Source organism: Neopsephotus bourkii, unplaced genomic scaffold (assembly GCF_033783945.1).
Source record: "Neopsephotus bourkii isolate Nb327-2 ecotype Australia unplaced genomic scaffold, CSIRO-AGI_Nbou_v1 NB_1086, whole genome shotgun sequence".
In the NCBI taxonomy this organism is placed as follows: domain Eukaryota; kingdom Metazoa; phylum Chordata; class Aves; order Psittaciformes; family Psittacidae; genus Neopsephotus; species Neopsephotus bourkii.
This window is the reverse complement of record NW_026901574.1, coordinates 17,203-30,691: the sequence shown is the minus strand read 5'-3', so window position 1 is coordinate 30,691 and position 13,489 is coordinate 17,203. Positions and strand designations below refer to the sequence as shown.

At 53.8% G+C, this 13,489-nt stretch overlaps 1 protein-coding gene across 2 annotated transcripts; it reads left to right on the top strand.

Annotated features, from left to right (window-relative positions):
* The first annotated feature begins 680 nt into the window (after positions 1 to 680).
* On the top strand, positions 681 to 3,144 carry LOC133217041 (olfactory receptor 14A16-like). Of its 2 annotated transcripts, none has more exons than XM_061362163.1 (2): positions 681 to 702; positions 2,070 to 3,144. In XM_061362163.1, the coding sequence occupies exon 2, from the start codon at positions 2,093 to 2,095 to the stop codon at positions 3,068 to 3,070; it is 978 nt and encodes a 325-aa protein (XP_061218147.1). In that variant the 5' UTR covers positions 681 to 702; positions 2,070 to 2,092; the 3' UTR covers positions 3,071 to 3,144. The 2 variants fall into 2 exon arrangements, with proteins under 2 accessions (XP_061218147.1, XP_061218145.1); XM_061362161.1 differs by lacking the exon at positions 681 to 702 and adding an exon at positions 1,062 to 1,251.
* The last annotated feature ends 10,345 nt before the right edge of the window (positions 3,145 to 13,489 follow it).

Genomic DNA, 13,489 nt, shown 5'->3' with positions numbered 1-13,489 from the left:
TGTGATCCTTTTTGCTGAGGCACCGCTGAACCAGGTATTCTCTGTTGGTGTTCCCTGGGTGAAGGGAGCTGCTCCTGAACCTGGTGAGGTTTGAAAGGTTGTTGTAACGCTGATGGCTCTGCATTTACAGGCATCTGCAGTAGTTTGGGAACTTCACTCTGTCCTTCAGGTAATCTCAGTTCCTCTGCAACTCCCAATAGGTAGGCATGCCATTGTCTGAGTGTGGTTTGTGCAACTGCAACCTGAGAGCCTTTGGGTTCCTTTAGGGGATCCATCCCACTCTTTGGGATACTGTCCAGTCAATTGAATGGATGGTTTGTACTGGTTGGTTTTGATCAATGTTCTTGATCAGTGTGCTCTGTTTGTTTTACTGCTGGGACCAAAGACAAGAGTCCCTTTTCCCACTCAGAGGATGTTGGTTCAAAGTCTTTGAAGGAGGCAACTTGAACATGAAAGTTCTTTTTGGTCCATCAGGGCCAGTTTGAACAGGTCACAGGAAGAGCCCTGCTCAGCAAAACCCCCTTCTTCTATGGTGAGTGGTGGGGATGTACAGGCCCCAGTGACTGGTCTGGTTTTAATTCCTGTATTAGGTACTTGATTCCTGTATTAGGTATTAATACCTGTATCAGGTGTTCCTGTATTAGGAATTAAAACACAAGAAAGAGGCTGCCTGCAGAAGTGGTTGTGTCACCATCCCTGGAGGTACGTAACAGACATGTTCTAAGAGATATAACTGATGTGCTGACTTGCCAGTGTTAGGTTAATGGTGGACTCGATGTTCTTAAGGGACTTTTAAAACCTAAATGGGTTTGATTCTACATTTAGGTCTTTTCCAACCTCAATGGTTCCATGATTCTAAAGGATCTTCTTGCTCAGAGCAAACTCTGTCTCTCCTCAGAGAAATGGCACTGCAGGAAGGCAATGTGTCTGCCAGCTGAGGAGGGAGCATCAGTGCCTGCTCCAGGCTGTTTCCCATGGGGTTCCCTGGAGCCCCAGGGAGCCCTGGGGGGAGCCCAGCGGGGCAGAGGCAGAGCTGGGCCTCTGCTGCTGAGCTGGGCCGGGCTCCTGGGACGCAGATAGATGCTGGCAAGCGGCAGTGCTGCAGAGAGACAGCTCTGCTGAGGAGCAGGGCTGGGGCACTGCCTGCAGGCCCCCAGGGCAGAGCTGCCAGCCTCAGAGAGCTTAAAGGCACTGGGCAGTGGAGGATGCTGAGAGCTCCCTGCAGGAGAAACCTTCCCAGCCCTGTGCATGGTGAGGCTCTGGGTGCAGGGCAATGCAGCTGCAGCTCCTGCAGGGATCTCCTCCAGCTGCTGCCTCGCACAGTGCATGGCATCTGTCAGGAGCTCTCTCTCGGTCTCTCTGTGTAGGTAAGGAGGAGGATGTGCTGCAGAGCAGGGCTTCCCTCTGCACCATGCAGGGCCAGGACAAGGCAGGTCCCTTGTCCCGGGGCTGGCTGCAGGCTGTGAATGTGGGTGTGCAGGCAGGGGTGCCCAGCGCTGCCCTTGCAGCAGGGTCCCTGCAGCCCAGCAGGGACAGCTCCAGGCAGCAGAGCCATGGGCAGGGAGTGGGGGGAAGGTGCAGCCCCGCGCTGGGGAGGGTGCGTTCAGGCAGCTCTCTTGGGGTCTGGCACTGGAGGTGGCTGCTGGCCCTGCTCTGCTGGGCACAGTCCTTTGCTTCTCCTCATCAGAGCTCCGTCATCTGCCCTTTGACATTGGGCACCCCGGCTCTCAGCACAGGGCAGATATTGCCTGGGCATTTGTGTTTGTGTGTGAAGGCATCTTACAGGCACTGCAAGTGGAAGCAAAGGGCCAATGGGAAAGGAGTGATGGACACTGGAGCTCTCTGGGCTATGTACTAAGCTGCAAAACACTCAGACTTTTTGCCTGATGCAATGCTCTTCTGATTGTGTGTATGAAGGAAGCCCAGCGGTATAATGCCATCACTGGTGATGACCCTGAGCCTCTCCTCTCCTCCTATGATGTGCTCAGAGCCGTAAGTGTGTAAATGGAACTTGTGTATCTGACATCCCTCCTGCCCTACCCTGTCCCTGCCCTTTTCTCCTGTTTCAGTGCCCCATGCCCAGAGGCAGCAGATGTCCAACGGCAGCTCCATCACCCAGTTCCTCCTCCTGCCCTTCGCAGCCACGCGGGAGCTGCAGCTCTGCCACTTCTGGCTCTTCCTGGGCATCTCCCTGGCTGCAATCCTGGGCAACGGCCTCATCATCACCAGCACAGCCTGCGACCGGCACCTCCACACCCCCATGTACTTCTTCCTCCTCAACCTCTCCCTGCTGGACCTGGGCTGCATCTGCACCACTGTCCCCAAATCCATGGCCAATTCCCTCTGGAACACCAGGGCCATCTCCTACACAGGCTGTGCTGCACAGGCCTTTTTCTTTGTCTTCTTATATTCAGCAGAGTATTCTCTCCTCACCATTATGTCCTATGACCGCTACGTGGCCATCTGCAAGCCCCTGCACTACGGGACCCTCCTGGGCAGCAGAGCTTGTGTCCACATGGCAGCAGCTGCCTGGGGCACTGGGTTTCTCACTGCTCTCCTGCACACAGCCAATACGTTTTCACTGCCCCTGTGCCGAGGCAATGCTGTGGAGCAGTTCTTCTGTGAGATCCCCCAGATCCTCAAGCTCTCCTGCTCACACTCCTACCTCAGGGAAGCTGGGCTGCTTCTGCTAAGTTGCTTTTTAGGACTTGGCTGTTTTGTGTTCATTGTGGGGTCCTATGTGCAGATCTTCAGGGCTGTGCTGAGGATCCCCTGTGAGCAGGGACGCCACAAAGCCTTTTCCACGTGCCTCCCTCACCTGGCCGTGCTCTTCCTGCTTGTCAGCACTGGTACCTTCGCCTACCTGAAGCCCCCCTCCATCTCCTCCCCATCCCTGGATCTGGTGCTGTCAGTGCTGTACTCGGTGGTGCCTCCAGCAGTGAACCCCCTCATCTACAGCCTGAGGAACCAGGAGCTCAAGGATGCTGTGAGGAAGCTGGTGGCTGGATGTGTTTCAGCAGCCATCCACTGCCTTCTTTCCTCTGCAATGGGCTCCCAGTGTAGGTCATGACAGGCCAAGTCTGTCTTTGCTGCTTTACATCTGGTTTCCTGTTTCAATTTTTGATGATGTTGTCTTTGTAGAAATGTCAGTTTTCATCTCCTCTACTTAAGTATCCACTCGTGTTGTGTGACCACAGACTGTGTCAATGGGGGGCTGTCATTTTACTTGAGTAAAGTAAATGATCCTGCAGCAGCTTCTTCTCTGTGGTAAGTCCTGCCATGGCAGGAATGAAGGGGAATGAAAGCAGCTTTCTGGCTGCTCCAGCTCTGGGATGGCTGCTCTGTGCCTGGAGCAGGAAGAGCTCCTGGGGAGCTGTTGTGCTGGAGTGGGGAGATGGGATGGCCTGGGGGGGCTGCAGAGCTCTCCGGGTGTCCTGGGCAGGAGAGCAGGGGACACGGGTGCCTCCTTCCCCTTTTGCCCTCCATGTTCACCCCTCTGTGGGGCTGGCTCCTCTCTGCCCCCAGGAGCTGCTGTGCCCTGCACCCGCACTGAGCCTGTGTGTGACTGCCCAGAGCACCCTGCAGTGGGCTCTGCTGTGGGGCCAGCCCCGACCGGGCTGTGCTGGGGAGAGGGCATTGGTGCTGCAGAGCGGGCAGGGGAGGTGGGAGAGCTTGGAGGGAGCTGGGCTGAGCTGGGCAGTACCTGGGAGTGACCAATATCAGTGTCTGTGTCGGACTGCATGGCCATGCATGGGGAGGGCTCACACCAGGGCGCTGTGGTGCAGAGCCAGGGCTTGCGGAAGGGATCTCAGACCTGCAAGTGCAGGACAGAGGAGGCTGGGCTGTGCCCTTGGCGGCAGGAGCAGACCAGGAAGCTGTCCCAGGTCCATTGCCACCACCCAGCCATTGCCCATCCCTCTCTGGCCATCGCCAGCCCTGGCTGCTCAGCCCAGTTTACGGGTGATCTTTGCTGTGGGGCCATTTCCATCCTGCTGCTGGGCTCAGTGCCTGGATCAGGGCAATGGCCAGCCCTGCCTGGCCTCTCTCCTGGCCAGAGCCTGGCAGAGCCCAGAGCAGGGCTGTCTGTGAAGCCCCACAGGGGACATGGGCACTCCAGGACCTTGGAGAGGCCGCCCAGCAGGGAGGCAATGGGGTGACAACACATCAAGGACTGCTGTGGGCACTATGTCAGAGGCCCAGAAAAGCAGCTGCCAGGGGGTGACTGCAAGCAGAGGTACAGACAAGGGGTTTATGCGCATTGCTGTTGCTGTGCAGGTGTGACTTTGGGAAAGGCAGAGCTCACCTGGAGCTGGGGGCTGCAAGAAGAGTCAAGAGAAAGGAGAAAAGCTCCCATTGCTGTGTTAGAGACCAAGGCTGAAGAAGGAAATGCAAGGTTGCTGCGAAATGGGCAGGGGGTTTAAGAACAGAAGACGCTGATGCTGGTACTGAGGAACTGGGTGCCTTCTTTAGTTGAGGTTCTACTGGAACATTCTCCAAGGCCAGGGAAGGGTCTCCAGGAGCAGGAGAGGCAGGAAATCCCAGAAGGACAAATGCCAGTTTCTGCCCCCGCAGGGAACTGCCCTGCAATGGCCCAGGCTGGGGCTGCCTGGCTGGGAGCAGCCCATGGGAAAGGTCTGGGTGGGCAGGGGCTGGACAGGAGGCAGCGTGTGCCCTGGCAGCAAGGGAGGAGAGCAGCACTGTGGGCTGTATGAGCAGGAGCACGGCAGGACAACAAGATAAGGGATGCTCTGGAATGCTGCATCCAGGCTTCAGATCCCCAGTTCAGGAACGCTACTGGCAAGCAGGAGTGGGCTTGGCAACGGGCCCTCAGGACAGGCAGGGACTGGAGCAGGGTGCCTGTGGCAGAGGCTGGAGGAGCTGATCTTGTCCAGCCCAAGGAAGGGAAGGCTGATGGGGACCTGAGATCTTTGGAAGAGAAGGCTGTCTGGGACTGGCAAGAAGCACGTGGAGAAGACAGGCTCCTCACTATGGTGCCTGGTGGGAGGACTGATGGCAACGGGGGATAGCGACAGAGGAGAGGTTCAGCCAGGACAGGAGGAAACCTTGTTCCCATGGCCTCAGGCAAGTGCTGCATCAGGTCACCCAGAGAGGCTGTGCAGTCTCTCTTTGGGGATTTCCAACTTAGGCTGAATCAAGCCTAGAACCACTTGCTCTGACCCTGATGGGTTGGACTTGAGACCTCCTGGGATCCCTTCCAACCTCTGTTCACTTATGATCGTACAAGGAATGGCTTACGAAGGGTTAAAAGATGCTCTGGGGGCTGGAACACATCTATGATGAGGACAGGCTGAGACAGCTGGGGCAGTTCAGCCTGCAGAAGGCTCCAGGGAGACAACTTAGCATTTTCCCATAGCTAACCAGGGCCTACAAGAACTCTGGAGAGGGGCTTTCTGCAAGGCTGTGCAGTGACAGGACAAGGGGGAATGGCTTGAAGCTGAAAAAAGGGAGATTTAGCTTGGGAATCTGGAGTAACTTCTTCCTTGTTAGTGTGGTGAGGCACTGGCACAGGGTGCCCAGAGAAGCTGCGGCTGCCCCATCCCTGGCAGTGCTCAAGGCCAGGTTGGAAGGGAGTCAACTTACCTCTGAAGCAGTGATTTGTCCTGATCTGATGTTCACAAGGGATGTCAGATGAAATCCAACCTTACTGTAAAGTTCTCTACGTGTATGCATGACTCAGATTAGTCTGGGTTACACAAGAGAGGCTCACCATGGCCTTAGAGTCATTTTTACCGCGTTATTTATTTACTCCTATAACACTCCTAAGGATTTTTTGGGGGGTATAAATCCTTGTTAGCATGACCAAAAATCAGAAGAGTATTGAAAGAGGGAGTTCTCAGGTTTTTGCAGCTTAGTGCAGAGCCAGGAGAGCTGCAGCGTCCATCAGTTCTTTCCCCGTTTGCCCTGTGCTTACAACACTTGTGTTTCCTTTGTGTTTGCCGTTTCTGTACACATGAATTCAGTTCAATACTGTATAAACCACTTGAATGCAAAGGAGCAAGGGAGGACAGCAGCATCGTGGGCTGTATGAGGAGGAGCACGGCAGGAGAACAAGGGAAGGGATGCTCTGGGATACTCCATCCAGGCTTCAGATGGGGACCTGAAATCTTGGGAAGGGAAAGGTGTCTGGGACTGGCTGCCTGTACTGGCAAGGAGGACGACTGGCTGCCTGTACTGGCAAGGAGGACTTGGAGAATACAGAGCCAGGCTCCTCCCCATGGTGCCTGGTGAGAGGACAAAAGGCAGTGGGGATCGTGACAGAGGAGAGGTTCAGTCAGGACAGGAGGAAACCTTGTTCCCATGGGCTCAGGCGAGTGCTGCATCAGGTCACCCACAGAGGCTGTGCAGCCTCTGGCTTTGAGGTTTTCCAACTCGGACTGAATCAAGCCTTGACCTCCCTGCTCTGCCACCCTTCCTGATGGGTTGGACTGGAGACCTCCTGGGGTGCCATCCAACTTCTGTTCTCTTACGATCCTACTGTGATGGGCTTATGAAGGGCCACAAAGAAGCTTTAAAGGCTGGAGCATGTCTCCAATTGAGACACGCTGACAGATATGGGTGTTCAGCCTGGAGAAGAGAAGGTTCCAGGGAGACATCTGAGGAATCTACCTGTATCTAAGCAGGGCCTAAAAGAAATCTGGAGAGGGGCTTTCTGCAAGGGTGCGCAGTGACAGGAAAGGGGGAATATCTTTAATCTATAAAAAGGGAGATTTAATTTGGGCATTTGGAGGAAGTTGTTCCCTTTGGGGTGGTGGGAGAGGGTGCCCAACAAAGCTGCGGCTGCCCCCATCCCTGGCAGGGTTCAAGGCCAGGTTGGATGGGAGTCAACTTATCTCTGAAGCAGTGCTTTGTCCAGCCCTGGTGTTAACAAGGGATGTCAGATGAAATCCAACTTTACTGTAAAGTTTGCTACGTGTACTCATGCCTCAGATGAGTGTGGGCTGCACAAGAGAGGCTCAGCATGGCCTTGGAGTAATTTTTACTGTGTTATTTATTTATTGGCATAACACTAAGGAGGTTATTGGGGTTTTTTTTTTAGGGGTATAAATCTTTCTTTGTATGACCAAAAAATCAGAAGAGTATTGAAAGAGGAAGAAGTTCTCAGATATTTGAAGCTTAGTGAGGAGCCTGGAGAGCTGCAGCGTCCATCAGTTATTTTCCATTTGCACTGTGCTCCAACCTCCACTGCCTGTAAGATGCCTTCACACACAAAATGATCTTAAGAACCCCCACAAACACCCGTCCTGTGCTGAAAGAGGGGGAGCACGGTTTCAAAGAGCAGATAATGGAGCTCTGATGGGGAGAAGCAAAGGACTGTGCCCAGGAGAGCACGGCCAGCAGCCACCTCCAGTGCCAGACCCCAAGAGAGCTGCCTGAACGCACCCTCCCCAGCGCGGGGCTGCACTTGCCCATGGCTCTGCTGCCTGGAGCTGTCCCTGCCAGGAGCTGCTGCTCTGTGCCCAGCTCTGCCCCCTCTCAGTGCTCCCAGAGCCCATCCCATGGGCTGTGTGCTCAGCTCTGCCCTGCACACCCCTCCCGGCAGCAGGGCTCTGCCCAGGGGCATCTCTGCCTCTGCAGGAACCCCACAGCTGGCACTCAGTGGGTCCATCAATGGTGAATGGAGAAACATGGTCACCCCTGAGGAAAGCCTTGAGAGCTTCTTAACTCTTCAGTTAGTTACCGGTGGCAATGAGCAGTGTGTAGGGAGGGGAGAGAGGGTGGAGGGGAGTCAGCAAGAAGCAAGGGGATGGTTCAGGGCTTTAACAGATCCTTACAGGCAGGACGGAGCCCAGCAATGGAGAGCAGTCGGTGTCTGTAGGTGGAGCAGCAGTAGGTGCTCCTGGAGCGTGGCTGCAGGCCCTGGACAAACCAGAGGCTACCTGAGGAGTTTCCCTCATGGGAACATGCCTCAGCGTGGCACAAGGGGAATGCCCACTGCTGGGGTTGCCTGAACACTGCTCATCCTGCCCCACGAGCCGACCTTCCTGTCTCCCGCTCCTGCACTCCCCAAACTTGCCTGGAATGCAGGATCCATCCCTGACCCTGGAGGATGCAGGATCCATCCCTGAGCCTGGAGGATGCAGGATCCATCCCTGAGCCTGGAGGATGCAGGATCCATCCCTGAGCCTGGAGGATGCAGGATCCATCCCTGAGCCTGGAGAATGCAGGATCCATCCCTGAGCCTGGAGGATGCAGGATCCATCCCTGAGCCTGGAGGATGCAGGATCCATCCCTGAGCCTGGAGGATGCAGGATCCATCCCTGAGCCTGGAGGATGCAGGATCCATCCCTGAGCCTGGAGGATGCAGGATCCATCCCTGAGCCTGGAGGATGCAGGATCCATCCCTGAGCCTGGAGGAGGCAGGATCCATCCCTGAGCCTGGAGGATGCAGGATCCATCCCTGAGCCTGGAGAATGCAGAATCCATCCCTGAGCCTGGAGGATGCAGGATCCATCCCTGAGCCTGGAGGAGGCAGGATCCCATCCCTGAGCCTGGAGGATGCAGGATCCCATCCCTGAGCCTGGAGGATGCAGGATCCATCCCTGAGCCTGGAGGATGCAGGATCCATCCCTGAGCCTGGAGGATGCAGGATCCATCCCTGAGCCTGGAGGATGCAGGATCCATCCCTGAGCCTGGAGAATGCAGGATCCATCCCTGAGCCTGGAGAATGCAGGATCCATCCCTGAGCCTGGAGGATGCAGGAACCTCCTGCAGGGAGGTGTCGCTGATTCAGGGTCTTCCCAATGCGTTCTCAATCCAGACCATTCCCTTTTCCCACTGCTCTCTCATGGTGCTTAGTGGTCTCCCCAATGAGTTCTCAATGCAGACCATTCCCTTTTCCCACTGCTCTCTCATGGTGCTTAGTTCTCTCTACTGATGGCATCACCCAATCCTCTAGAAGCCTCTTTTAGATGGCCTTGCTGAGGGATGTTCCCTCCACCTGCTGAATTGACACTATAGTAGCAGCCACCAACTACTGTAATGGTGGTTTCAAGCATAATGGGGATTTTCTTGCTAGCAGGAAGAGAAGGAAACCTCTGCAAAGTGCAGCCTGGAAGGTTCAGACTCCAAGTTAGGAAAGGGAAATGTCTCTGGAAAGGTGGACTTGTGGTGCCAGAGGTCACCCAGAGGGAGTCTGGCTCAGCCCAGGGCATTGTGTGTTCAAGGAACAGACAGCGACGGGTGCAGAGATGTGACTGAAGGTACAGAAATGCCAGGTGAGAGCTGGGGGAAAGCGATCATATGGTTGCTGCAGTTCAGGGGAAAGAGGTGCAGGCATGGGCCAGTGTAGGACAGCCTGCAGCGCAGATGACAGGATTGTGGCCAGGCTGAAAGGACCAAGAGAACAAAAGGCCTCTGTGCCCTGGACTATGGCAGCTCCTCTTTCATCAAGACCTATGAGGAGAACTTTCTTTCTCAGGATTTCGGGCTCTGCTTTCCAAGGGCTGTGGTCAGGGCTTGGCCTTTCTGCTCTGTCAAACAAACTAAGGGTTTCCTCACCATCAGACACCTGCATTTTGCCTTTGTCTCCCTGTAATCACAGCCTCCACTTACTTGCTTTAACGAGTCCCTGGGGAGGCTTTGTCAGCAACAGCTCCCAGTGGGGCCCATTAATGCTGAAGGGACTCGGGGCTTTGTTTCTGATTTGGACTTCTGGAGAGGTTTCATCAGTCTCTTCTCAGTACCGGAGGTTCATGGACTCAGCCCAAATACACCATGGGGCTCATTAAACCCTGAGGAGCCATGTCTCACCCTGTGGATTTTGTTGAATCTTCCAGATTGTCTTCCAGGGAATTGGGAAGGTTTCCATGTGCAGGAAGATTCCAAAGAACATCTGATAGAAGTTATTTGAAAGGGTTTATTTTATCACCTTTCAGTTTAGAAATTTCTATTCCATTGCCACTGATCCCAAGTGCCTCTCCCAGAGCCCTGCACAGGCAGGAAAAGCAGCCCTTAAGGTCCAGCGCTGCACTGAGCACCTCGCTCCTCACTCCCCGCCCAACATTGCTCTCATTGTCACCTCTTGTGCCCCAGCTCCCAGCCTGGCTGCCTTAGAGACCTGCCTGCACACGGGCAGAGCAGGATGGTTCCTCTGGGCAAGCAAAGCAAAGCAAAGGGAAGCATGACAAAGCATCATACACCGTCAGATGCACTCGGGCCATCTCCCAAATTATTGTGCCTGCTATTGGGGAATTTTGGAGACCACCCCATGAACCCTGAAATCTCCCATGAACCCCCAAATCCCTCTGAAGCCCCAAATTCCACACATTTATGGCAAAGGGACCACATGGGGCATCCAGTGATGCCCCAGGTGTCCTGGAATGGATATATCCTCCATTTTCAAGAGGGGGGGGGGTCCCCTAAATCCCTGCACACCCTGGAGAGTCTCGGGGACCTCCCCAAAGCCCAAAACACCCCTGAATCCCCAAATCTTCCTCTGAACCCTCAAACTCCCCCCACTTACTGCCATGGGCAAGCACAGGGCAACCGGTGAGACTCAGGGTGCCGAGGGACAAAGGTGCCTGCACTGAGGGACATGGGGGTCCCCCAGATTCCTGCCCCTGGGGAGCTTTGGCCCCTGCACCCCCCCTCTGCAGAGCTGTCCCCGCAGTCGCTGCAGGGGCTGCGGCAGCACGAGGCCGACGTGAAGCTGCTGCAGCAGCAGCGCCGGGACCTGAAAGAGCTGCGCCAGAAGCACCTCAAGAGGCTCCCAGGCAGCCAGGTGGGACCCCGAACCTGGCACCCCTGAACCGAGCACCCCCGCACCCCAAAATCCCACCAGGGAGCCCCAAATCCCCCCAACACAAACCCTGCAGATCCAAATCCACCCCGGCTCAGCGCAGCAGCCAGGAGCCCCCTGAGAAAGGGGTGGTCTGAAAAGTGGGGTCCCCCCGGTACCTGCCCTTGGGTCCCCAAAATGCTGCGGGACCTCAAATCCACTGTGGAGACCCCAACGTTGCTTTGGGTTCAGTAGTGAATTCAGGGGACCCTTCAAAAGAGGAACCCCAATAAAGGGGTGCCCCAAAATGTCACTGCCCACCCAAAGGGCCCTGGAGATACCCAAAGTAGTTGTGGTGTCCTCCAAAATCCTGGGGTACCCCAAATCTCCTTGAAGCAACAGACAAGCAGGCAGGAGCCCCAAATGGGGGGCCTGTAGCACCCCTAAACTGAACTGCAACCCACTGTTATATAAATTCCGTCTTGGCCATGATCTGATTTAATTAATTGTTTATTACAATGGATTAATATGGAGAGGCAATAAGCAAGCAGCGCTGGGTGCCCCGGGGAGTCTCCGCTCCACCCAAGACGCACACCGAGAGTTCTGGGGTACAGGCTCTTCTACTCCTCGGTCTTGGGTTTCAGCCAATCCTGTCGTCTCCTTCACCCAAATATCGACGTGGTTCCTTTTCATTGTTCTCCTCCTGTTGCTGGGGTCTTATCTTTGGGTGAAGAAACTTCTTAAAAAGTCATTGAATTCCTTGGCAATCCCCCATTAACAGGGGATGTCTGTCACAAGCTTAACCAACATCTTAGCCCCCCTAAATTCCATTTCTTATATAGTTACTTATTCAATACACAAGTTTCACCTCATCCTGTACCAGAAGGTATCTCTTGATTACCTAACCCCCTCAAGCCATTCCAGCAGTTAAACAAAGTACCCCTGTAATTAGCAAAGTGTTTGAGACATTCACGTAGTTAAACAAAGTACCCCTTAAAGTAACAAAGTGTTTGATTAGGAAGGATTGTTCCTTTGTTTCTTCTTCTCTTTCATCATTGTATTGACAGGAACATCTATCATAATCTGATCATTCTTACACATTCTACACACAATACAATGATTTCAAGGATTTTCAATTCCTCCCAAAGTACACTGATGATAAGAATTCCTAAATTGCTGACACGAATCATTCCTATATACCTCACACCACCATCACCACAGGCCCTGCCAAATGAACCCAGGGACCCAAAATCCTGGAGGGGTCCCACCAAACAACCCTGCCCCCAAGTGGGGGTGCCCCTAAAAAGCTCCTTCCCCCCGAGACAAAGTGGCAAAAGATCACAAAATGGAATATAGAAACCTTTAGAATTAGTTTTAGTAATGCTAAGTTTGATGGCTTTGTAACGGCAGCAATGGAAAATTATTGAGGTGCGTGATACATAGAGAAAAAAATAGGGTACAGCTAGAGAACATAGTGAGAATTCTCACAAGATAAATTGTTATAGTTGGCATAGTTTTAAGAGAAACAGTCAGGAAGAACAGGACACAGGGATAAGGGGTATCTGGGAACTGCAGGTGTCCAGCATGGGCTGCAGTTAAATAACTGATAAGTAGGAGGCTGGGAGGATTATTATGTCTCTGGTGCTAACGAACCAATTAAACTGGTATGAGCATCTACTGCGCGTGCTTCAAAGGCTGCCAGAAGTGATGAAGATCGTTGGAAGAAGTAACCGACCCTCAGAGACCAGCACCACAATTCTGTACGCATGGGGGGAACTCTCTGCATAATGATGTAATGCATACGTAGCCTCATGAATATGTATGTATGCCCAGGGACTATATAAGGATGGTTTGTATAGCAATACGGGGACACACGTTAGGAGGAGCTGTCCCCCGTGTCTCCCGGCGCTGCAATAAATAATACCTGCTTGTCAACTTGAAAACTGTGTTGGTGAGTTTGTTCCTCCTCTTTGTGCACCCACCCAGGCTGTAATGGGTTCCCCTGGAACTGCACTGCCTGTTCCACCACGTCCTTCATTCCTCTCATCTGTCATAGATTTTCCCCTATCCAGGACACAGTGATGAGCTCTGAAGCCCCCTTTTCAGCCAGACAAAGGCCCTGTCCATCACTCTCCACTTGTCTCCTCCCCTCACTCTTTGTTCATTCAGAGTCCTCTCCCCTAAGCTGCTGCTTTCAGCTTCAGGCAGGAAAGGTTTACAAGTCTCTTTATGGTCTAACTGTCTCCTTGGACAACTCTTGAACCATGATCACAGCTTCCTCTTTCCATCTACCTGTATCTCTACAACATTCCTCATGAGATTATCCCTGTGTGGGAACGGGACCCCATGAGGCGCTGCTTGTACCAGGCACGTGGTACCCGTGCATCTGACGGTGTATGATGCTTTGTCATGCTTTCCTTTGCTTTGCTTGCCCAGAGGAACCATCCTGCTCTGCCCGTGTGCAGGCAGGTCTCTAAGGCAGCCAGGCTGGGAGCTGGGGCACAAGAGGTGACAATGAGAGCAATGTTGGGCGGGGAGTGAGGAGCGAGGTGCTCAGTGCAGCGCTGGACCTTAAGGGCTGCTTTTCCTGCCTGTGCAGGGCTCTGGGAGAGGCACTTGGGATCAGTGGCAATGGAATAGAAATTTCTAAACTGAAAGGTGATAAAATAAACCCTTTCAAATAACTTCTATCAGATGTTCTTTGGAATCTTCCTGCACATGGAAACCTTCCCAATTCCCTGGAAGACAATC